Raw genomic sequence first — 23,383 nt, 5'->3', positions numbered from 1 at the left:
GGATGTGTCCCACGCTGGTGCAGCCACTGTGAGTTGGGGCCAGTGCAGAGCTGCCCACGTGCAGGTTTTGGGGGGATGGACCGGGAGGTACAGTAAGGGGTACGCAGCACAGGGGTGGTTTCCCTAGCGGTGGTTTCCTCCCAGCAAACACTGGGCAGGTAGTGATGGTCAGCAAGCCTTTCCCCAGCACAATCCCACAGGGACCAGCTGTGCGTGTCCCCCCTGGAAGGAGACCTCGCAGCACTTGCTTTGCTTCCTTCAGAGATGGCCCTCCAAGGAGCATTTCCCTCCCAGCGCGTGACTTCGGTACCCCAAACCCACCCGACTTGCCACGATTGCTCCCCAGGACTCACCCTGCTCCACCAGCGGTGGTCCTCCTGGTCGGTGGGCAAAGGAAAACCTCCAGTCGTTTCTCCATCCACCTTTGGTGGTCCTGCTCCTGTGTGGGGATGATGCCCATGGCATGTTTGCAGAGAGCCCACTAACTTCCCCTTAGGGCTCAGACTTTTCCCCCTGTCCCTTTATTTTTTTTCTGTAAGGAGCGGGGGAGATTACTTGCAACTCCAGCAGAACAAACTGATGTCCAGCAACTAGCCCCATATAGCTGGGGCCTGAAGGGTCGGGGTGGACCTGCCGCTTAGCCCAGCCACAGATTAACTAATTAATTAATTAGGTGAGTTCACTTTCAGCTGGTATGGGAATACAGAGCATTTTTGGCAGCTGTTTTGCAAACTGGCGACGTGTCTTGGAAAAGACAAACCGGGATCACGGAGTTGCTCAGAGCCCGGGAAGGGTGCCTGTACGGAGGGAGTTGCGGTTCTCCCAGCATCAAGGTCATGCATGAAATATGAGAAATTACCCTGAGAAATTCTGATCCTGGAGGAGGAGGAGGAGTAGTTCATGACTTCAGAAATACCAGATTTGGGAGGGGATGGAAGGGGAAGGGATATATTTTCCTTTTCAAAATACCTAAGGAATTCAGCCTGTGCTGCGGAGACAATTAGATTTCGCCCCTCAGTGCAGAAGGGGTAGTTCATACCCATGTGTCTTGTTAAGGGTTCAGTTGCTGTGGGTGAAAAGCCCTCCCATCCCACTGCAATCCCAGGCATGTACGGTTTTTAAATCACCCTAAAATCAAGAGTGGTTCAAATGTGAGATTTAAAGAAAATGCTGCATGCCCCCCTATTCTCTCTGATCTCAATGGCTTTAAGTTAGATTTTGGTCACTTTTTCCAGCTGTGAGTGGCTATTAGATTAACTTATGTGTATACAAAGTTATTTATATATTTACATATATGTTTGTGATTTCACATAATTGTATGATTCCATGAGCTGAGGTCTGTTACAAAACACAAAGGTTGGCAGCTCTGCCACGGCAGCTGCAGCGCGGTGGGAAGGGGGATGATGGTACGTGCATGTCCGGGGCTGCTCAGTCCATCCCTCGGGGGTCTCACACCGGTGGGGCTGGCAGGGTGGCCTCGGCCAGTGATGGGAAAGCCTGCTTTCCCCCGTGAGAGCATCTCAGCAACATCGAGAGGAAGAGCAGGGGCTGCCTCAGGGTGGCTCCACGCTGGACGCCTGATGCATATGCTGGGGTGGGATGGGGATTTGGCCTCTGTGCCCGGCGAGCTGTGAGCCTTGGATCCTGTCTGGCATTTTTCCCCAGCCCTGCCCCAGCTGGCGGCCGGAGGGGGTAGGTAGGGGACCCGGCTGCTCCCAGGGGCCCCGACCAAATTCAGCTGTCTGCCCGGTGGGCTGGTGTGGGGTGGGTCTGGCTGCTCGCGGTGAAGACATTGAGTCTCTGCTGGCAGGGAGGGAAGACTAGGGAAGGGCTCGATGTGAAGGCTCGCTGTGTCTTTTGGCTCTCCAGCTCGGAGAGCAAGAAACTCAGCTTGAGCTGCAAGACCTGCCCCAGCTCCCAGGCTCGGTCGGCCTCCTGCAAGCAGGGATGCAGGAAGGCATCTCCTTCCCTGGAGCGGGCATCTTTCCCATCAGTCGACTGCAATTTCAGTGGTGAAATTCCAGCCTGTGGATGCCGGAGCAGTGTCCAGAGCCGAGTGTGCTGCGTCCCATGTCAGGCCCACGCGGAGGGATGTTGCAAACCGTGTTTTCAGCCATCGGTGCTTGGGAGCAGCTCATGTTGACACGCTCCTGCCTGCACCGCTGTGGGAGCAGGTTGCTGCCCACCGTCTCTCTGCCTGCCTGCATGGGGCTGCTGCCCACCCACCGCACTGCTCTGCCCGGTGCTGGACCCAAAACCCCAGCTGAGCCCCCAGAAAAGCCACCAGCAGTCCTGTGCCCTGGCCTGGCTGCCAGCATAGGGCCTGGGATGTTGTTCCTGCCTGGGCTCTTGGCCCTGTCCGGGCAAGTGGTGTTGCACCCACTCTCCAGAGCTCAGTTCCCACCATGTTTAACCTGGGAGTGGGTTGCAGCCTTCTGGCGTGGCAGCAGTGCAAATAATGACCCTTCTACAATGAAAAAAGGACGTTTTTAGTATATGCATTGAATCTTTCTCCGTGTGGATGCTCCCACCTATTCAGCTGGTCTTAAAAACAGCATCAGCGATGCCAGTGGATACTTGCAGGCCCCTGTGTTTCCGTATGCATGTGCCAGCAAATTTCCCCTGTGCCTTGGGGTCTGCATTGCTGTTGCTGCCGGTCGGACCCTGTGTCAGTGGATGTGCTGTCTGTATGTCCGTCTGCATGTGTGCGGGTGGGTGCACTCATGTGGGCAGTGGGCATGCACGTGGCATGCGACTGCGAGTGGGATGCTGGGTTTTTTTAGCTCCTGATTATTATTAGTGGTAGGAGCCCAGCAGCAGTGAGGCTGGAGGTGCCCGAGACCTTAAGAAAAACAACAGGAGGGAGGAGGCTTCGCATTCCTGCTCCCGAATTGAGTCGGAGGTGACAGCCTTTCCCTGCAATGCAATTAATCCCAGCAGCGCCTCTGCCACCCTCCCCCTCCCGCCTCGTCCAGGAATTAATTACTTGATTATAAATCCCAGAGTGGCGGTTTATAATAGCAATAATCCCCTCGAAATTCATCCTCGCTGCTGGTTTCTTCTCATCTTGCCCCCATCATTGAGAGTCTCTAACTCCGTATCTCTGTGCTGGGCAAAGCCCTTCTTCTTGACCCGCTGGGGTGGTGGCTTTTCCCCGGGATAACTACGGAAGAGGGAAAATTTGGAGTTGATTTTGAGGAACAGGGAATGGATCCCGTCTCTCATGAGTAGTGGGTTTCATCCTGGCCAGGGGAGCGTGCAGAAGGAAAGCACTCACGCCAATAGCTGGGGATAAAGGTTTGTCCCAGTTATTTTGCTGATGGCCCCGGCCCAGCCTTGAGGAGTTGGGGCCAGGGCCTGGCAGCGTGGTGGCGGGAGGCCCCGTTCCTCCTCTCTCTGTCCCTCCTGATTACGCTGACGCTGGCTCTGGGGCTTGTCACGAAGGCAGGGAAGGGAGAAAGGATTTGCCGTGGCGTATGGGGATGTGAGGGGGTGGCGATATCTCATGGGAGCCTGCTGTTGATGGGTGATGGGCCTTGAAACAGTGCTGCCACAGTGAGAGATGAGCCTCTCTGTGTCCCCCCGCAGCGTCCCCAGGGCTTGGCTCTGACCAAACCCCAGTGACCGCACTGCAAGTACCTACCCGAGGGGCTGCCCCCATCCAGGGGACCCAAATCAAAGTCCCTGGATGGTGAAGCAGCCCAGCACACACAGCTCCTCTGCGTGGCTGTTGAAATAACGGTGGTTCCACCTCCACCAGCCACACGTGGGCTTTCAGCTCGGCAGTGGCATCCCACTGGGAAGAAGCACTGTCCCTCCCGAGCTGCATGGGCAGAGCTGGTCTGGATGGCACCAAAGCTTCCCTGCATGTGTGGCCTCTGGGCTCTGACGGCTGCTTCTCTCTCTTGTCTCTGCAGAAGATGCTGATGAAGCAGCAGGACCGCCTGGAGGAACGGGAGCAAGACATCGAAGAGCAGCTCTACAAGCTGGAATCGGACAAGCGGCTGGTTGAGGTAACTGGTGCTTCACCCTGTGGCGGCCAGCCCCAGGGACTGTCACCCCATGGCATGAAGGGGACAGGCTCCCGGGGCACAGGGGCCAGGTGGGCAGGGAGGAGCGGCCGGACAGACCTGCTGTCTCCATTCCAGTCTTGGCAGTCATCCTTTTGGGGGACAAAATGTGTTTGGGGTGCCCTGCGGCCTCGTGGGTCCTGGGGTGAGCTGGGAGGTGAGGAATAAGGCTGTCCTTAAATATCAGATGGCCCATGCTGCCCTCAGCACAACTTTCCCTGGGCCACCCGCTTCATCCCGAGCAGGAGGGGAGGGTCTGGAGGTGGGAGATCCTGAATAAACTGTTGAAATACCCAGGAGGTGACAGAGATGTAAGCGAGTGTTTTGCTGGGACACAGGTAAAACAAGATCAGCTCATGGTCCTTAAAGCCCCTTGGCCTCCCATAGTGTGGAGGGAAGGGCTCTGGAGCGTGATGTGTCCCCAGCCTGGGATGGGGATGAGGATGAGGATGGGAATGGGTATGAAGATGGGGAAGGGCAGGGTTTTTCACGGGAGCACACCTTTCTCAGAGGTGTGGCAGGTTGTTGCTTGGTATGAGCTCTTGGGAGATGATCCCCACCTAGACCCCGGGAGGTAGGTCCAGGGGATCTGCTGGATCAACCAAACCTCCAGTGTCCCTGTTGGGTCTCTGGCACATAGGAGTCCTCTGTGGCACCTGATGGCAGGGTTTGATCTGTGTGGGTGTTGCAGGAGAGCAGAGCTGTGGGGCAGCTTTCAGGTCGCCCCCACCCTTGCTGGGGAAAGGACCCAGGTGTTGGGACAACATGGTGGAGGTTGGAGGGCACAGAGGGCCTGACCCTGCTCCTCTCCCTCAGGAGAAGGTGAGCCAGCTGAAGGACGAGGTGCGCCTGCAATACGAGAAGATGCACCAGATCTTGGATGAGGACTTGCGGAAGACCATGGAGATCCTGGACAAGGCCCAGGCCAAGTTCTGCAATGAGAACGCAGCCCAGGTCCTCCACCTCAATGAGCGCATGCAGGAGGCCAAGAAGCTCCTCAGCTCTGTCCAGGTCATGTTTGACAAAACTGAGGACATCAACTTCATGAAGGTAAGACAAGCTGCCTGTGCTGGAGGTGGGCTGGGGGCTGTGGGGAGGTCTGGTTGTGTGGGGAGCATCGAGAAGGCGTGGGGCGTGGTGGGGAGCAGGCTGGGGGTGCTGACAAGGCCAGCTGATGCTTCCAGAGGACTCAGCAGTGGGAGAAGGCAAGGAGGAGCGGGGCAGGCTCAGCACCAGCCTCAGATGAGGAGGTTGTCACAGCTGGAGATGGGGCTGGGGCAGCCTGTGCTGGGGGGAGAGGGGGCTGAGCACCCTTGGGCAGCCTGTCCCTTTTGGGGGGGCCACAGAAGGTGAGACCAAAAGGGGAGGTGGCCGCTGGGGCAGGGACTGGCCTTACTGACCAGAGCTTCTCCTTCCCCTCCCTAGAACACCAAGTCTGTGAAAATCTTAATGGACAGGTAAGTGCGGCGGGGCAGGCATGTTTGGGAGGGGGGAAGGCTGTCGCAGGGGTGGCAGCAGCACGATGTTCAGAGGAGGAGCAGGGCCTGGGAGAGGCATGCTCCGTGCCTCGGTTTCCCTCTCTGTCTGGGAGGATGAAAAAAATCCCCTTCTGCAGCCGTTGAATCAAGTCCTCCCCTTGGACAAGGGTAGGATCAGCTGGGTTGGGGCACAGGGCTCAGTCCAGCTCTGCTGGGGCAGAGGCAGGGCAGGGGGTTAAAACCAGCCCTAGCAGAGCCGAGGCGAATGGGATGACCATGCGGGGGGATGCCAAGGCTGCAGGAGGTGAGCCCTGGCACGGGATGTTCCCAGCAAAGCTGGGCAGGGAAGGGCCTGCCCGTCAGAGAGAGCCAGCTCCCTGCTGCCCTCACACTGCTGCCCTAGGGAAGGGGGTTGGCCCTGGGAGGGTGTGGGGGAAGGATCCGTCTGACCCTGAGTGTACCTTGTCCCTCATGCCTCTCCTCTCTGCCCACGGTCCCCAACAGGACCCAGAACTGTACAGGTGGCAGCCTGCCCCCACCCAAAATCGGCCACCTCAACTCCAAGCTCTTCCTGAACGAGATCGCCAAGAAGGAGAAGCAGCTCAGGAAGTTGCTGGAAGGTGGGTGAAGCCTGAGGGGTGCAGAGGGGGCGACACGGGACCTCACTACCTCCTGTATCCATAGCTGGATGCCCTGCAGATCCCAGCACAAAAGGGTGGGGAGAGCTTTTGGGATGCAGGGACCCCTGGGAACCCCTCTGCGGTCAGCAGGGACACGGGGACACCGTGAAGCCAGCTCCTGGCTCTCCCCAGGACATTTCCATTGGCTTGTGAAACGGCTGTGTTTTGGGGTGACACAGCGGGCGGGCTGGCCACTGGCAGGAGAAGTCAGTGGAAAGATGGGCAGGGACAACCAGGGGCTGGTGTGGTCCCACAGCCCATGTCCTGCAGAGCCTTCCCAGTCCTCTCTCCTTGAGGGATTTGGGTTTGTCGCCGGGGCTGTCCCGCTCTGATCCTGTTACGGACCGTGGTCACGAGCTGTGCGTGGGCTCAGCCTGCGCAGGCGTTCGCAGAGCAGCGCCTGGGGCCGCTCGGATCCTGCCGGCACGGTCCCAAAACAGAACCTGCAAATTCACCGGCGCGCAGCTGTGTGCCCGGCTTGCTGCTGGCGGGGCGGGCTGGGACGCCCTCCGCTCGCGCGGGGCTGGAGCACGAGTCTCAGGGCTTCGCTGCAGGCTCGTCCCAGTGGCCAGAGCACCCTGGAGCTGCGCTGCGCCGTGCTTGACTCATCCCCCCCCCCCCCCCCCCCCTTCCACTCTCCTGTTCCCTTCCACAGGTCCTCTGAGCACCCCCGTCCCCTTCCTGCAGAGCATCCCCATGTACCCCTGCACCGTCAGCAACTCCGGCGCGGAGAAGCGCAAGCACTCCACCGCCTTCCCCGAGGGCAGCTTCCTCGAGCCATCGTCCGGGACTGTGGCGAGCCAGTACATGAGCCAGGGCGCTTCGGCCGGCGAGGGGCAGTCCGCACAAGCCATGGTGCCTTGTAGCTCCACGCAGCACATAGTTGGACTTCCCAGCGGCCCGCAGCCGGTGCACTCGGGCTCCGTCTTCAACCCATCTCACTACCCCAACACCACGTCATCTCAGCAGTCCGTGCTCTCCCAGTACGGCGGGCGCAAAATCCTCGTCTGCTCCGTGGATAACTGTTACTGTTCCTCCGTGTCCAACCACAGCGGGCACCAGCCCTACCCGCGGTCGGGGCACTTCCCCTGGACGGTCTCCTCGCAGGAGTACTCGCACCCGCTGCCGCCCGCCCCCGCCGTCCCCCAGTCGCTCCCGGGACTTGCCGTGAGGGAATGGATTGACGCATCCCAGCAGCACGGGCGGCAGGATTTCTATAGAGTCTACGGCCAGCCATCGGCGAAACACTACGTCACCAGTTAACCGTCACACTCTCCGGAGAGTCCCGCTCTTTGACGCGTTTGGAGAGAAAAGTCTGGTTTGGTTTGGCTTCTTTTTTTTTTTTTTTTTCCCCCCCCTTTTAAATCAAACCCAATTTTTTCCCCACCTCACACCCCTCCAGGATTTTGGGGAGGGTTGTTCTCTCATATCTCTCTTTTTTTTTTTTTTTTTTTTTTAAATCCTTTTAAAACAAAATAATTTTTTTTTTCCTTTTAATTCTTTTTTTTTTTTTTTTTTTTAATTTAATTTTGGAAAGTCCTTCCTGCCCCTCGCTGGGAAAAGACGAGGGAGAAAATACCGAGAAGAAATTGATGGGGATTTCAGTCGGGCGTCTGGGTCTGTGCGTCGCGCTCTTCCTTGCTCCTCTCTGCCTTTGGAAAACTTCAGAAGGGACAATGGCACCTTCGCTCTTTCCATTTCTCCGAGTTCATTTTTTCTGGTTTGGTTCAGTTTTTTCCCTTTCCCCACCCCTCTCTTTCCCTTTTTAAAAAGAAAAAAAGAAAAAAATCTATCATTGATTCAGTATGAAAAGATACTTGTAGATTTTGGGTTTGTTACCTTTTTTTTTTTTAAGGCTGATATTTTTTTGTGTTACGAGGCCACTTCTCATGCATATTGGCATTTTTTTTTCCTTCTTTCAGAGATTTGTAAATACACAATGGCAGGAAATTTAATGCACAAAAAAAAAAAAGGGAAAAGAAACTTTAAAAAAAAAAAAAAACACGAATAAATAAATAAAAAAAAATCTGTTCTAGTTTTCAGGAGGGGAAGCGTGGCCGAAATGCACCCCCCTCCTGCGTATCGCTGATGCAACTTCCTGTAACAAGCACTTTGTATAAAAAAAAAAGTGGACTTCCTGCTATAAGGCACAGGTATTTATTCTGTAACCGATTTTAGAACACACACACACACACACAAAAAATATTCAAATAAATGTGATCACTTAGTGCAAACGCCTCGCTCTGCTGCAGCTCTTCCCCCCGGGAACGCCGGCTCCGGCGGGACGCTCCCACCTGCTTTCGGGAGTAACCGCTGCCGGGGTCCCGCGGGCACCCGGCCCGTGACGGGGTTTTTTCGGGAGGGAGCAGCTGGGGGATGGGGTGCCGGGTCCCCGCAGCGCCCGTCCCCCCTCCAGCCCCCACGGGGAGGGATGCTGGAGCCGCAGCTCCCCCCCCCTCGCCCCGGCTCCCTCCCAGCCAGCGAGGATGTGAGTCAGGCGCGGAGCCGGCCGTGCCGCATCCTGCCCGCGGCCTCCAGAACAATCCCCATTGTGGGACGGGGACGGGGACGGGGACGGGGACGGTGCCTTTCCTGCCTCCGCCGCCCCGGCCACGCTGCAGCTCCAGCCCCCGGCCCTCGAGGCTTCATCCCCACCTGCAGCCCCGCGGGGCTCTGGGGGGGGGGGGGGAGGTGCTGGCAAGCACCCCGGGGCTGGTTTGGGGATCCTCCGTGCTCAGTCGAGGAAGGGCGAGGAGGAAACCTTCGGCCGGGGCGTGCGGCGGGGCCGTGGGCAGGCCTGGCTGGGGCTGCACAGGGCGAGCTCTTCATCTGGGGAAAACAGGGGCTGACTTCATAAAGCAGAGCCGCATCTTAGAGGCATTAGGGTTTTTCCATCGCTCCCCGGGCTTGGGTTCCTTTATTATTTTCCTGGTTGCAAAACATCCCCGGTTTCGTTCCTGTTTGGATTCCCCCCGTGATGCGGTGGGAAACGGGAAGGGGAGAGAGTCTCAGTGAGCTGAAGCCAGGGGAGCAGCGGGTCCAAGGGAGGGGGACCCTCGCACCCAGCCCCCCCCCCCCCCCCCCCGCATTTCACCCCGAGGGAGGCAGCAGTGCCAGCAGTGCTGGGGGGGGGGGGACGCAGCACCCCCTGCTCCCGCGTGCTCTGGGTTGGTGCCACCCTGTGCGTGGGGTGCAGAGGGCAGTGGCTCGGCCCCACTGCTCTGCCGGCTTCTTCCCAGCCTCGTCCTGCTCAGACACTTCAGGAAACGCCCAATATTTGGGGGTCTTGAGGGGGGGGATATTTGGGGGTTTGCTTCTCAGTCACGGCTAAGCGTGCCAGGGCGGCAGGAGGGAGCGGGATGTTCCCAGCCTCTGCCGCAGGGATCCCAAGATGCCTCCCCCCGTGTCCGTGTGGCCGGCTGCCAGGGTGGGGGGTAGCGGGGTAAGGGGGTGGGCGATGAGCCCCGGTGGTGACAGGGACGGAGGCAGGGGTGAGACAAGTGACACCCCTCCCTGCGGAGGGGGGACCCAGGATGGGTCCTCAGTACACAGGCAGGATCATTCCCCCCCCCCCACCCCTTAGTGCCCCCAGGTTTGCCCTCCAAGCTGGCATCATCATCCTCCTCCTCTTCCTCCTCGGTGCAGCTGCCTCCTCCCCGGAGAGCGGGCAGCTGTGGGCCAGGGCAGGCATTAAAGCACCTGTCGCCCGTAGATGGAGGGACACATGTGCAGCCCCCACCCCGCGGGGTGACCCCCCGAGGGCTTGGGACACCTTCCCCGCCACGGCCCTCCCTCACCTTGTCCCTTTGCTGAAGGGAGCAGCCCCAAAATAGGGGGTACCCCTTGCAGAGCCCCAGAGCTGCAGAGCTCTCCAGGCCCCCAGAGCCGGGCAGACGTCCCCGGTGTCCCAGCTACCTGCAGCACCACGCTGCCATCAAACCCCGCGCGTTGCTGGTGGCGGGGAGGGAGGCGATGGATGCTCGGGTGCTCAGCGGGGTTTTATTGATGGATGGCTCTGTCCGGGGGGTGGGAAAAGCAGGGGGAGCAGAGGCACATCCATAAACAGCTCGAGTTGTGAATGGAAAGAGACGGATTAGGAGCCGGGTGAAAACATGTCACACAGCGGAAAGAAAAATGAGCAGCTGGGCCAGACCAAATTGGTGTCTGATGAAGGACGTGGGGCCTGGTGGAAAAAGGATCCCGGGGCTGGCGGTGCTGCTCAAGGGAGGCTGATGGGGAACAGCTGGAGCCGGACACGCACATCTGGCGGAGCAGGGTGAGGGGAGAGACGGCGGCGCCGGGAACCGCCGTGCCTCTGGCCGCTGCTCGGGGCGCGGGGCCGGGGCTCGTCCCCCGGAGCCGTGCAAAGAGGGGGGCTGCCGCGCCACTGTGGGGTTGATGCTGGGGAGGGGGCGGCAGCACCGTGGCTCGTTCCTCAGCAGGGATTTACCCGGTGGGGTTCAGGCTCTGCCGTGCCGAGGGGTCCCCAGGTGGAGGAGCCGCTGCCTCTTTCTTCATTTGCATACACGTAAATAAGCAATCAACATAATGAGGGCAAATGCAAACCAGGCTTTCAGTTTGCAACCGAGTCCTATTTTTAACCTTGGAAAAGGGTTTCGGTAGGAAGCTGCAGGCCCTGCTCCAGTACCTGTCGCCACGTCCAGCTGTGGGGCTGCCCGCGCCGATCCCTCACCCCGACGTGCTGCTGACCCCACGGCCACCAGCGGGTCAGTGCTTGCTGCGCTCTGCTCCCGTTACCCAAAGAAACTGAAATCTCACGTCTTCGTAGAAAGGTGGACAACACGGCGTCACGCCCCAGCTGGTGGGAGCCTTTTTGGGTGGCTCGCCCACCTGCTGGGCCCCCGGGTCCCACTTCGAGCCGAGGTGTGTGCCCGGGGAACCCCCCCCCGACACCCGGGAAGTGAAGCCCCATGCTTAAAACATGAGGGGTATATTTAGACGGCGTCAATTTAAGTTTGTACATCAACCTTATAAATATGAAAGCCCATCTCGGCGAGATGTTTAAGATACCTCATCAGCCCTTGGAAAATATGCAGGAATATTAATTAGCCAGATTTGGGTATTATCTTGTAATGAATAAATGAAGAGACTTGCTGCCTAAGATGAATCACTGGCGGCTTGCTGGGTTTTGGGTTTTTTTAAGAAAAGTCTGTTTCTAAGGTAATTCACTCTTAACTCGGGCCCGTGGAGGGCCTCAGGGGATGCAGCCGAGACAGGGGCCCAGCGGGGTGGGACACCTCAGGGTGCCCCTTACATGGAGGGACCCTAATGTCTGGTGTTTTACACCCCCCTGATTTGGCCCCAGCTGGCTGCACTGCCTCTGGGGATGGAGGGACAGGGACAGGGTTGGAGCCCTGCCCCAGCTGCAGCAGCACCAGGCCCAGGATGGAGGAGGAAAGTGCAGCATTGCTTCTTTAAAAACTTATTTTTGGCTTCTTCCCCTCCCGCCCTCCATCTTCCCCTCCTGCCCTCCTGCTCTGCTCCCCCAGACGCTTTGCTCCCTCCAGCCAGGCCAGGACGGGAACTTCCCGGTTGCTGTAGAAACCCAGATGAAGGACAAACTTCAAACAAAAAAGCCAAACAAGAAATGGATGTGTACACGCCTGGACAGCCATTTTGCCGTGCCGGTATGTGGTGACTTCAGGGCCCTTCTTTGGGGTACCGCATGCAGCTGGGGGCTGCTATGGAGCTGGCAGAGGATCCCAGCCAGCCCCAAAACCCCGCATTGAGTAGTGAGCAGAGGCTGGGGGCTCCCAAGGAAGGGGCTTTGAAGGTCTCCATCACCCATGGGGTGCTAAGAGCATCACTGCACTCCGGGTTGCAGCAGGCATTGGGGTTTTGCCATCCTCGCCAGCTCTGGCACCCTGGGCACCATCCCCCCACCTGGCCTTACAGCTGAGGCGCCCCGGGGGCCCCAAGGGCCATCATCACCTGGTTTGCAAGATTTTGGGGTGGCGGAGCAGTTTCCAGATGGAGGGAAGGGTCTCGGGGCTGAGCCTGGCCAGAGGTGGCTGGGGATGGGGAGGCCGGCGCAGGGTCTGGGTCGGCTGGCCAAGCCGATGGGCCAGGCGGCAGAGCGGTGGCCCGTGGGCTCGGGGAAAGGGTGGCAGGGGGTGACAGGTCTGGCTGGACCAGCCGGCAGCTGCTGCCGCCCCGGGAAGCGTCGGCCGGACCCCGTCCCCTTGTCGTGTCCCCCCCCCCCCCCCCGGCGCGTGGCGGCTGGCGGGGCCGGGGCGGCGCGTGGGTGCGGGGCGCTGCCGGCTGCCGGAGCTGCCATTGTTTGCCTTCAATCAAGATGTTTCAGGCAGAATCAAAAGCACCAACTGGGGAAATCATCATCACAAAAAATCTTGCGCCTGCAAAATAGGTCAAGTAAGACTCCAAAGAGAGAGAGCGTCTGATCTGCATTGCAAGGAAGAATAGCAACAGCTGTGATCTCCAGTATATATGGATGGGCTGGGGGGGGGGGGATAAATATATATATCCATGCATATGTATAACCGCTTACAGCTGTTGGGCCGTATGTTCATTAGGGCCAACTGTTTTGGAGGCAGAGGGATCAGCGCTAATCGGGAAAGGGAGTTTATCATCACATTCAGAGGCAAAAGTGTCAGGAGCAACTGCAGCCCCCCCCGCCCTGCAGCCCGCACCAGCTGTGCCACGCTGAATGCGCCCGATTCAGCATGTTCCCCCCTCCCCGGCCCCCACGGCGCTGCGAGAGCTGTGGCTCTTGCCCCGGCTCCAAAAGTGGCTGCAAGCCACAGTCCCGGCCCCTGCCCGGTCCCAGACCCGAGCGCTGCTCCCGGGTGCAGAGGGGTGGTTGTGCCTCAGTTTCCCCGTTCCCCCAGACCAGCTCTCCGTGCCCACGCCATCGTCCCAGCCCCCCCCCCCCCCTCAGTTATCCCTGCTTGGTGCTGGCCTCACAGGTGCCGGCTATAAAAATGAGCTCAAAATACATGTAAATCCTCCTGTGTGACATCAGGGTGGGTGCCGGAGCCGGGGCAGGACAGCTGGCTCGGCCACCCCATGACGCCGGGCTTTGCCTGATCAGTCGGGACCCGGCTGTCACAGGCTGGGGACTGCAGTGTCCCCAGCCCACGGGTGATGCTCTCAGCGTGGGGGGGACCCACTCCCCCCAGCAGCATCCCCCTCAGCACCCCGAGCCCCCGCCGGCTCCCCGCCATCAGCCAGAAAAGTATTACAGCTTGCAGGCTTCGGTTCCCCTCGGTAGCACAAAATAAAGGTTGCAAAGCCAAGCAGGAAGGACAACTTCTATTTAAAAATACCTCTCATCCAGATGATTTATTTGCAGGGCGTTCCTGCCAGCTCCTAATGCAGCTCAGACTTGGGGCCTAACCTACCTGACAGCTTCCCTTCCCCGCAGGATTATTTATTTGGGGCTGCGTTTGGCTGCCCGGCCCTGCTGCCCGTAGGGCTGCAGCTCGGAGCCGCGCGGTCACGGCACGTTGCAAGCAGAGCGGCTCCTTCCAACCCTTCCTCTTCTGACTGCTATTTTATTTATTTTATTTTTCCTTTTCCCATTAAAAAGGATATAGATAGTCATCTCGGTCAGCCAGCTAAATAGGAAATGTGGAGGGAGCTCCCCCCCCCACCCCGTGCTGTTCCCAGCAAGCCTTTGACGGCGTCCCCCAGCACGGGCGCAGCCCGACTGCAGCTTTACAGGAGTTTTGCTTCCAATCGGTGCTGGGAAGGGAAATAAGTGAACAGATTGCAATAAAAAATCCAACAAGCCCAAATTCAGCCATCTGAGCCCGAAGCTGCAATTTAGCCAGGAGCCAATCACAAGGCTGCGGTGCGAGCTTGTTTCCACTTAAACAAAATAAAATAAATTTTAAAAGCTTCAGTGCAGCACCTGGGTGGGTGCCCGGGTGGGCGGGCAATGGGGCCGGAGCTCTGCCGTGGCCGTGGCCGTCAGTCCGGCTGCCCCGGGGCCACCGCTCGTCCCGGCACAGCGCGGCAGGGCTGGGGCGCCCACGCCGAGAGAAGGCGAAGGCTGAAACCTCCGGCTCCACGGCCACGGACGATTCCTCTGCTCTGATAAAGGCAGTTGTCCGGCGGGCGCGAGGCCATAAACAACAGGGGAATACTGGTCAAAAAGGAACAAAAAATCTCAGTGTTTTTTTCTCCTTCGGGCTGTGGGTTTTTTTTTTTTTTTTTTTAACCCCACATCGAATCCACCCGCTTCCTTGTCCTTTCAGGAGCACTAAATTCATCATGTGAATGTAAAGCGGGGCTTGTGCGGGGAAGGGAGCTGCGGTTCGCTCGAGCAGACGCATGCAAGGTCACACACAGCCTCACCATAAATTATGGCGTGTCCCACCGTAAACAGCAACAGGAGAGGGGAAGCGCGGCGGCTTCGGGGGCAGGGGGCCGCAGGGGCCGATACATAACGTCGTGACAAGTCAAACAACTCTCAGGGTGTTCACTTGCCAGAGAAATATTTTTCACATCCAATCCATTAGGCAAACAAGATGAAAAAGTATTTCCTACTTTGCTGAAAAAATACCAGGACTCAGTATAAAGCGTGCCTTAAAAAAAGAGACGAGAAATTAAGTGTGACCATCTATAATGTTTTTTTCCAGCAGCTCTGACAGCCTTCCAGGCACCCCGGCCGTGCAGGGAGGGAACTGATGCTTTAAAGAGCTCTGGCAGTTTCTTGCTTTTTGGCCTGTTCCGGTGTTGCAGGAACAGTAATGAGTCAAATTAGTTGGAGAGAAACAACCCCCGAACTCGCTTCCCTCCCTCAAAACCCCCTCCAAACCCCGCTTCGCTGAACCAAACCCAAATCGTTTGCTGCTTTTCTTTTTCCCCTTCACTTTTCCTGCCAGAGCAGTGGGGAACGTGTTTCATGCGATGCTTTTTTTTAACCTACAAAATGATTTTTGAGACAAGAAGATCCTCCCAAAGTTTGCCTTTCCCGCTGGCTGGCTTTTCTGATAGTTTTGGACAAGTGAAAAATCCAAAGGGAAAAGGCTTCTTCCAACAGTTTTGACCACTTCTAGAACCAGAGACCATCCCTGGTGGGGAGCCGGGGGGGGCGGTGGGAGAGCAGCTTCGCAGACCGACTGGCAGCTCCTTGGGAAGAGGCAGTCCTCATCTGACTGTGGGGAAAACAAGCCTGTTGAAGAAAAAAGATCACCCCCAAACACAAGTTGTCTTTCTACTAAATTTTAATTTATTTTTTTTTATTTTCTTTTTTTTTTTTTTTGACAAAGACATCTAAATTATACATCGAGTAACAACATGACCAGATATTGCAAATATCCCTTTTTGGTGAAATTCAAAAAGGGAACATAAAAGAAAGAGCTTGTGTGGACCTGGCCAGCCCAGGGAATGCAACAGCCACCACCTTTTGCTTCTGCAGAAGACAGACAGAGCCCTGTGGGGCAGGGGGCGAGTCTGAGTGGGCTGATCTCATCCCAGTACACTTAATAAAAAAAAGCCTGGCGATCAGTTATATTTTCAACAGAGAAGAAAAAAGGTCATCAGAGTGCAAGAAGAAGTATTGATAGGGGGGAAAATGGGAGAAGGTTGCACGAGGCTTTGGCAAGAATTCTCCAAGGGCAAGGAGAATCATTCTCCATGTGAGCGGCAGCGGGGGGACGCGGCCGCGGCCGGAGGAGGACACGAACCCCCACACCCAGTGCGCGTGGTCGGAGCGGGGGCTTGGACTCACGTTTCCTGATGTGCCCTTGGAGAATTTCACTTCTCCATCACCTCTCCCCTCCAGAGAACGCAAAGGGGCAGGAGAGGTGTCTTTCATCTATCTCAAAGGTAAAACCAGATTTAATGATGTGAAAGTGAAGCAAGACAAACTCCCCACGGGAGGGGAATTAACCCCTGCGACAAACTTCTCGAGGCCTGGGATGGATTTGTCTGTCACTCCCAGCCTTTAAATCAAGGCCGGGTGTCTTCCTACCAGAAACGCTCCTAATTCACCCGCAAGTCACCGTGCCGGCGGGGTGGCGTTTAATGGGCTGTGTCATGCGGGAGGTCAGGAGAGAGGAACATCCCAGTCCCCTCTGGCTTTAAAAATCTATGAATTGATGCAAGGTGTGGCGGAGCTCCACCCCTACCAGTGAGACGGTTTGCTTTCCCCTGAATCTCACTTAAAGGAGGGCAAAGCGGACAGAGTTGGAAGGACAAAGCCTTGCGTAAGCGGTTCCCCTAAACCCAACAGGAGCTGAAGGGCTGGGAGAGGGGTAGGGGTTTCGCTGAAGGCCTGCAGGCGTTTTTGGGTGGCCCCAGCCAGTTTTACAGGTGGTATTTAGCCAGGTGCTGCAGAGGGAGGAGAGCCCTTCAGAAGGTATAGCGGAAAGTATAGCAGATGTAAATGCATTCAGATAAGGAGCAGCAAGTGAACAGAACCTCAAATCTTTTTACATTTTCACCAGGTGGATGCACAGAGAGATGTTTACAATACAAAGAGCATTTACAGCCATCACTGCAGGGTGATTTACTTAAGCCACGGTCATTTTAACCCTCCACCTCCATCCTCCCAGCACAGCACGCTTTAGCATAGCCTTCCTCTCTCACTACCCGGTGCAGGTAAACCAAATGAATTTACTGGATTACAGCTGAAGCTCTGGCTGGTACAGATGCACACAACCAGCATGTGTAACTACACGCAAACATGAGCCAGCAAACATTTCTGGATCCTGAGTTCAGTAAGGCGATTTTTCCTTCCAAACCGGAGCAATAGGAAAATGGTCATGTATTTATCTTACACACATTTCCAAGTTTAACAAATGTGAGCCTAAAAAACCAAATCACCCTCCCAGATGCTTTCTGGATCCAGAAAGCTAACTGTGGCACAGGTGGGGTGTCACAGGGTAAGTTTGCCACTGGTAAAAAGGTAGGGAGCAGGGAAGCACCAACTCAACTCCCTTGCGAGTGAGAAGGATTAACACCCGAGCCCCCAAGGGGACTTTGCTCTGTCCTGCCTGGGCCAGAGGAAGGGTACCCAAGCATTTCACGCTGCACTGGGTAGACAGTGCGGGCAAATCCAAAGCTTGGGAGCATCTGTCACAAAGCTCTGCCACTCAGCCAGCACAAAGTGTGCCTACAAGAAAGAGGTGCAATTCTTTGCAGTGCTTGCATCAGGCAAATGCATGAATTGCAGGGAAAAGGTGACACCGGAATGCGTTTCTCCTCCTTGGGCTGACCCAGGAACACGCTGTGCTCACATTCCTAGGGCTCCCGATAAGCCACTGCAGCTGGGGAGTCACTGGAATGGGCTGTGTTCAAATCAACATCTCTCCTTCATCTTACGACTTCTTACTCAATCCATGCAAAACTGGAGCTGTGTCACTGTGTGTCATTAGCAATTGCTTAACAGCTCACTTGAGCCTGTTCTTGCCCCCCCCCCTCCAAGTCGACTGGTTTTTAAAGCAAGGCTGTGCTACTATGGCATGCATGCCCTGCCTCGGCGCTGGAGACAGATGCGCTCAGAGGGTGCTGACTCACGGACGCAGGCAGATTAAAGTTGGATTGCTAAAGCAGTTGCTGTCCCAGCTGTCCCTCTGCCCCCAGACACAGAAAGACAGCTGAACGACACGCAGACCAGCCCCCGAACTGCCACTGCACACCCTGCAGTATGGGGGGACCCAGAACCGGCCCCAGACGATTTTAATCTGCCGGGCTGTAACACATAGGTGGCCAGGGGCTGCCCCACGTACAGTGCAGATGTTTCAGCTGTGAGGTGGGGATGTCCAGGGGATGGGAGGAGCGAAGAGCTGGGAGCTCCAGGGGTGTCAGCCGCCTGCCTGGGTCCATGACTCAACTCGCCGACGCGTGGTAAAGCCACATGCTTTAGTACATGCAGCTTTCCCCACACTGCTGCCGGTCGGTCTCCAAGACATGGAAGGGGCAACGCAGTCCCTAGTCATTCTCTGGCCTTTCGCAGGCAGGCAGCAAACAAAGCTGGCAAGCAGGGCAGTGGGATTATTTTACCATCTGTGCCTTAGAAGCTGGCCCAGGAGTCACCAAGCTCGTTTCATGCAGGACATGGCTGCTTTGGCGTGCTAATGACTCCTGCTCGCTGTCAGCTGGGGCTAGATTTGAATCAGGGACAAGGAGGTGGAAAACACATTCTCTTTCCTATTTCAGCAACCGCATCCTTTAGAGGAAAGCCAGTTTGGGGAAGAATGAATCCTCATTTTAAAGAGCGCTTCCCATCTGCCGTTCCGCAGGCTCCCCATCCCTCACCAGGGCAATCCGCAGCCGGCACCGGGCTGGGGGCACCCCAGGCCCTGGGCAGCCAGCCTGCCGTGGGGCAGTCCCCAGAGTCCCTCGGAGGGCTAGGCAAGGCCTGCTGAAGAAGGGGAGTAGGAGAATATATTCTGCCCATTTCAAAAAGGAAACCTGGGACCTGGTATCTCATTCTAGAAAGTAATCATGGACTTAATTGCATTTTGCTGCAGAGTTGCCTTAACATCAAGGGAAAATCAACGGGGATTGTTCAACATCAAGACTAATCTCACATATGGAACTTACTGAACGTAGGAACCACGTTTTTGCTGGCTCAAGGTGAAATGCTGGGCTAAATTCTCCTTCAGCTGCAAGAAAAGCCCTAGGCACGCTCATCCCGTATTATTCCAACTGTAAAGAGCTTCAGTTATACACATATAACCCGTCTCTCCCTTCTACGGCAGTGTCGCAATGCAACAGTGCCTCGTTATGATCAAACTCCTCTTTTATGGCTATAGGAATATGTGGAAGTCTTCTATCCTCATTACACAAATGACTCCTTAGCAGCTTTATTTTAAGAAACTACCCACAATTGGTAACACAACTGCATTTTATCTGTCACTGAGGGGAAGCTGGGACTGACACCTGAGTGTGTCCTCAGCAACCGCAAACCCGCACGTGTAGGGCAGGTCCTAGGCATCTAAGCAACTACAGTAACTCACCACTCCGTCTGCTCCACACTGAATCACAGTCCTGCTTCTGCTGACAAACTTGCTTGCTAATCAGACATTTAATACTATTTATGCATAGGGAGGAAATATATAATTCCTTTATTGGGATGAAAAACGATACTAAAGAGCAGGTCAAGTTCCAAATCCAGCAGTAGGTTTTAACCGATGTTCCCTTTTTTTCTCTCTCTTTTTTTTTTTTTTTTTTTTTTTCTTTTAACAGCTGTAGCTGTGCACAGATGGAAAAACATTTGGTCAGAAAGCAGCAAATTAGTGTTTTCAGGCTAGAATTTTGCTCCCACCGCTCCTCCATTTCCATGCAGCTCAGAACGCTTTATTTCTTCTTAGCATTGACATTTTTGCACACCCAATTCATGCCGTCCTTCAGACAGAGAAAGGTAGTGTTAGTCAAGTGAAGGGAAAAGGAATCCCCCGATCCCATCTGACCACCATTCTGCAAGCACCATGTTCTGCCTCCTCATCTACCCCCCACCTGCCCTCTGAGCCCACAAATGCCATGGGTAAAAAACCAAGTGCTTCATTGCTCAGTAGATGTTGTCACACAGAGATTATTAAAGCTTTCATCTGACCATAAAAAGTATCATCATCTCATCATGTCGCTATGTGTAGGTCCTTTGAGGAGTGATCACTTTGCAGTCAAGGTACGTCAGTGGCAGATGAAGGCTCAGTTCCAGGTTCAGCTACAGATGATTTGCGTAACCTCGGGCAAGTCATCTTATCTTTGAGACCATGGGTTTTAGGGGGCTGTTTGTTTTACAGTCAGCTCTCTGTTAAGAATACAGCTCTAATTCTCTGATCAGCTGTGAGCCTTGAAATCCAGATCCATGAAAGCCACTGCAATAACTGGATCTGGACCCTGGTCCCTGTTCCTCAGAGCTCCCACAGAAAATGGGCCCTCGGGGGTCCCAGAGGGCTTCAGTGAGAATAGAAGTGGTCACATTTCAAAAGGCTTCTTAGAGTATTTCCATAATAACACGTGCATGACATCTCTGACCACTGCAAACACGATGGCAGCATTTGTGCTGTGAATACCTGAGTTGTGAGTTTACTGCTGAGATCCCAGAATGGGATATGCTGTTGAAAAGCAAAGTGACATTTTATCTGCTCCTGTCACTTATCTGTTGTGAGAGGTGCACAACGGATCACTAGACGCACGACCTCCTCATATTTGTGACCCATCAAATCCACTACCTCTACCCTGCCTATGAGGTATCCGTGCCGACAGGGAGGCTCGGGGCCGAGAGGATGCAGGTAGGGTTTTGGGGATGAGAGGAATGTGGCACATATTTGTGCTTGGAAATTGGGCAAACATCACCATGGACTTCTGGAGGGGAGGATTTCACTGTATCATGTTCAACGGTCATTTCTGGATCATTAAAACAATAGTTAGACCCTAAGAAAGACCAAAGGCTTTGGGCCAGCATCACTGCTAGTCCCATGGTAGCAGCGTCACTTGCTTCCCTATGCCCTTGTCCCCAAACTGCCAAAAGGCTGCCAAGGACCTCAGCTGCCCCAAGGACAGATGGCCACAGGAACAGCACGGCAGGCCCTTGGGGTGAGTCAAGACCCACCACCATGTCTCCACGTTGCCCCTCTGCCACGAAGGTGGTGGCCATGTCAGAGAGCAGCTAAAGAGTTAAGAGAGAAGAGAGGGAGTCCTCAGGGCTTAATCAGAAGCAGAGAGGTTCTCACTTGAAAATACCAATTCACCTTGATAGCTGCGCTATGTGACACTTCTTATCTGAAGGGGAGCAGCAAGTTCTGAAATCAGCCCTTGTTACTGTGTTAAATAAAGAATAAGCGAGCCCAGCTTGTGCTGGGGTGCACATGAGGCCCTACACTAATAACACTTCTAACTCTAACCTTGGGGAGGGTTGATGTCTCCAGTTTCATTTATTTATCTCCACAGCAGAGATCAGTGTAAAACAAATTGTCTGAAATCCTCAGAGCAAATGGGAAAAGACGAGAGGTAGATTCATTTTAAGGCCCAGTAGCTTTGTGTCTTCCCCTTTCAATAACACTGATAACCTAGGTGTAAAACATGTAATGCCTTAAGCAATCAATAGTGTGGTTTAAAGCTTATCACTTTAGCAAGAGAGGGAGCGAGCGATTCCCAGCATGAGGAATGCCAGGACTTAACAATGGGGCTAGGAGAAGAGGTGTCAAGCCTTTGGCTTGATTGTGTGCTTTAAAAATCTGCATGATTGCCTGCAAAGAGTAAAAATAAATAAATAACTAAAAATGCTCCCACAATGATTCCAGCTTCCCCTGCCTTGGAAGCAATAATCACATTTGCACACATCATGGCATACAAGGCAAGCAGAGCTCCTCATTCATTTTGAATGTAGGTTTATTTGCTGAACCAGAACAGCTGAGACAGCTTAAAGTAATAAATATCAGCTGACACCCTCTGCTATTCAGCACAGTAATCCCAGAAACAATACATCACTGCAAAACAACAAACACGCATCCTATCTTCTACCTAATCTGACCACAACCTGAATTCACAGTGATTAAAACTCTGCCTGCTGCCATTTGGGAGCTTGGGAAGGGGAAAGACAGACCATTTCAGCACCAGCGTGGTGAGGGTCATAAAGCAGAGTTTATGATGGGATTTACCATGGCTGGGAGCCTGGCTGCATCAAGCATATAACGAGGGCAAAAGAATGACATAGCAAAATGCAAGAGGAAAGGTGAACTCCAAACAGGCTTGAAATACGTAAGTAGGTCACTGAACTTTTAAAGCAGGAATAGATTTTAAAAACTCTCTTCTGGCATGAACTGACAGGAAAAAAATCACATTTAATTGTAAATATCTCCCTGCCTGACAGTGATAAAGGCAAAATGAACATGCTGAGCTCTACGTGTGTTGTATCAAAGAGATACATGTAAGACACCTTCCTCATCTTCAGTCACATTGCAGCTACATCCGTAGCTTCTAGTGCAACTTTCTCAGGGGGCGGGTGTTCTGCAGTGTCCCAAATGCTTTGGAGAATAGCAGATGCAATGGAAAGCAAAAGAAACTAAAAGGTACGTTTGCAGTTTTTCTACCTAAGGTTTGAAGCAGGATGGAGGGTTGGTAAGATAGAGAAATCCAGGGAAGCTGCTACAAACACAAAGAACTGCTATGGGGAAGGCACATGGAAAGGAAGAAACAGTGTTTGAAAGAGTCAAGTCCACGAGGAGTCAACTGTTGTCATCCTTTGTCCCTACACACTCTGTCCCTATACCTGCATGCTTAAAAGATGGCTCTGTGCAAAAAGTACTATCCCTACAGTAACATTTAGATCTTGATAGATGTCCTTGGGCTGCTTTGTTGAGACACAGAGACATTGGCAGGCACTCTGAGGATGGAGACGGATACAATATTAGTATTCCAGCCTCAAGTCAACCCTGGGAAAACTTAGCCAGGGAAAGATTTTAGATCTTTCAGTTTTGCCTCTCCTAGCTCCTTAACAAGCAGCTAGTAAACTTTACCAAAGCAAAGAGAGAGAACTCCAGGGAAGAGGATAATGCTCCTTGCAGAGATATGCTGCTCAGCACAACCCCGCCTTGCTGCAGTTACATCTGCTATTGTGCCAAGGGAGTTGTACTCTAATGCCCTTTGGGAAAGGACTGGTAGAGCCTTCCCCAGGAGAAATAAAAAGTCCTGCTTGAGATTAGCCCACTGCTTGCTTATACTCTGCATTATCAGCTTTGTGGTTATGGGAGTGAAGTAATCTGGCTTCAAACATAGCGAACAAGTCCCTTCCACCTCATAAAAAGCCTCCTGATTTCTGCTCCCCTGCAAGCCAAGAATCAGGCAAGGCCACAAACTTGTGACCCCTAACGTGACCTTAAGGACAGGAAAGCTTAATCCTTTCATGTAATCCTCTGTCTGCCATAACAAATTGGGTCAGGCAAGTGCAAAGTTCTCCATCTCTAGCATTTTTGGTATGCGTTATTTTAACTGTCACTTTCTTCTCCCTCCGCACAGCTAGGACTGTGCCTTCATTATCTGTCATTTCTTTGCACCTCCAGTCATCGTACAGGCTGGCTTTTACAGGCTCCCGCAAGTACATTATCCATTGTTTTTTGCCTGGGTGCAAGCTTTTCTTTTGTCCTCTGAGACCTTGTATCCCTGATGCAGCACTGTAGACTCCCTCCTTACCCTGCTTAAAAATCACAAGACTTTG

At 54.5% G+C, this 23,383-nt stretch overlaps 2 protein-coding genes across 2 annotated transcripts in view; one reads left to right on the top strand and one right to left on the bottom strand.

Moving 5' to 3' along the window:
* Window positions 1–8,462, top strand: part of TRIM8 (tripartite motif containing 8) — a 30,507-nt gene extending 22,045 nt beyond the window's left edge. Inside the window, exons 3-7 of the mRNA XM_042789739.1 lie at window positions 3,918–4,013; window positions 4,887–5,120; window positions 5,496–5,527; window positions 6,053–6,168; window positions 6,884–8,462. Coding sequence (XP_042645673.1) covers window positions 3,918–4,013; window positions 4,887–5,120; window positions 5,496–5,527; window positions 6,053–6,168; window positions 6,884–7,491 — 1,086 coding nt within the window. The 3' untranslated portion in view covers window positions 7,492–8,462. The remainder of the gene's footprint in view (window positions 1–3,917; window positions 4,014–4,886; window positions 5,121–5,495; window positions 5,528–6,052; window positions 6,169–6,883) is intronic.
* Window positions 8,463–15,431: 6,969 nt separating this feature from the next.
* Window positions 15,432–23,383, bottom strand: part of ARL3 (ADP ribosylation factor like GTPase 3) — a 30,520-nt gene continuing 22,568 nt past the window's right edge. The window contains exon 6 of the mRNA XM_032988557.2: window positions 15,432–19,569. Within this exon, the coding sequence (XP_032844448.1) occupies window positions 19,522–19,569 (48 nt within the window). The 3' untranslated portion in view covers window positions 15,432–19,521. The remainder of the gene's footprint in view (window positions 19,570–23,383) is intronic.

This window comes from Tyto alba, unplaced genomic scaffold, assembly GCF_018691265.1.
Source record: "Tyto alba isolate M040663 unplaced genomic scaffold, T.alba_DEE_v4.0 Super-Scaffold_1, whole genome shotgun sequence".
Lineage (NCBI taxonomy): Eukaryota > Metazoa > Chordata > Aves > Strigiformes > Tytonidae > Tyto > Tyto alba.
The sequence above is the reverse complement of the archived record's forward strand: the minus strand, read 5'-3'. Positions and strand labels throughout refer to the sequence as shown.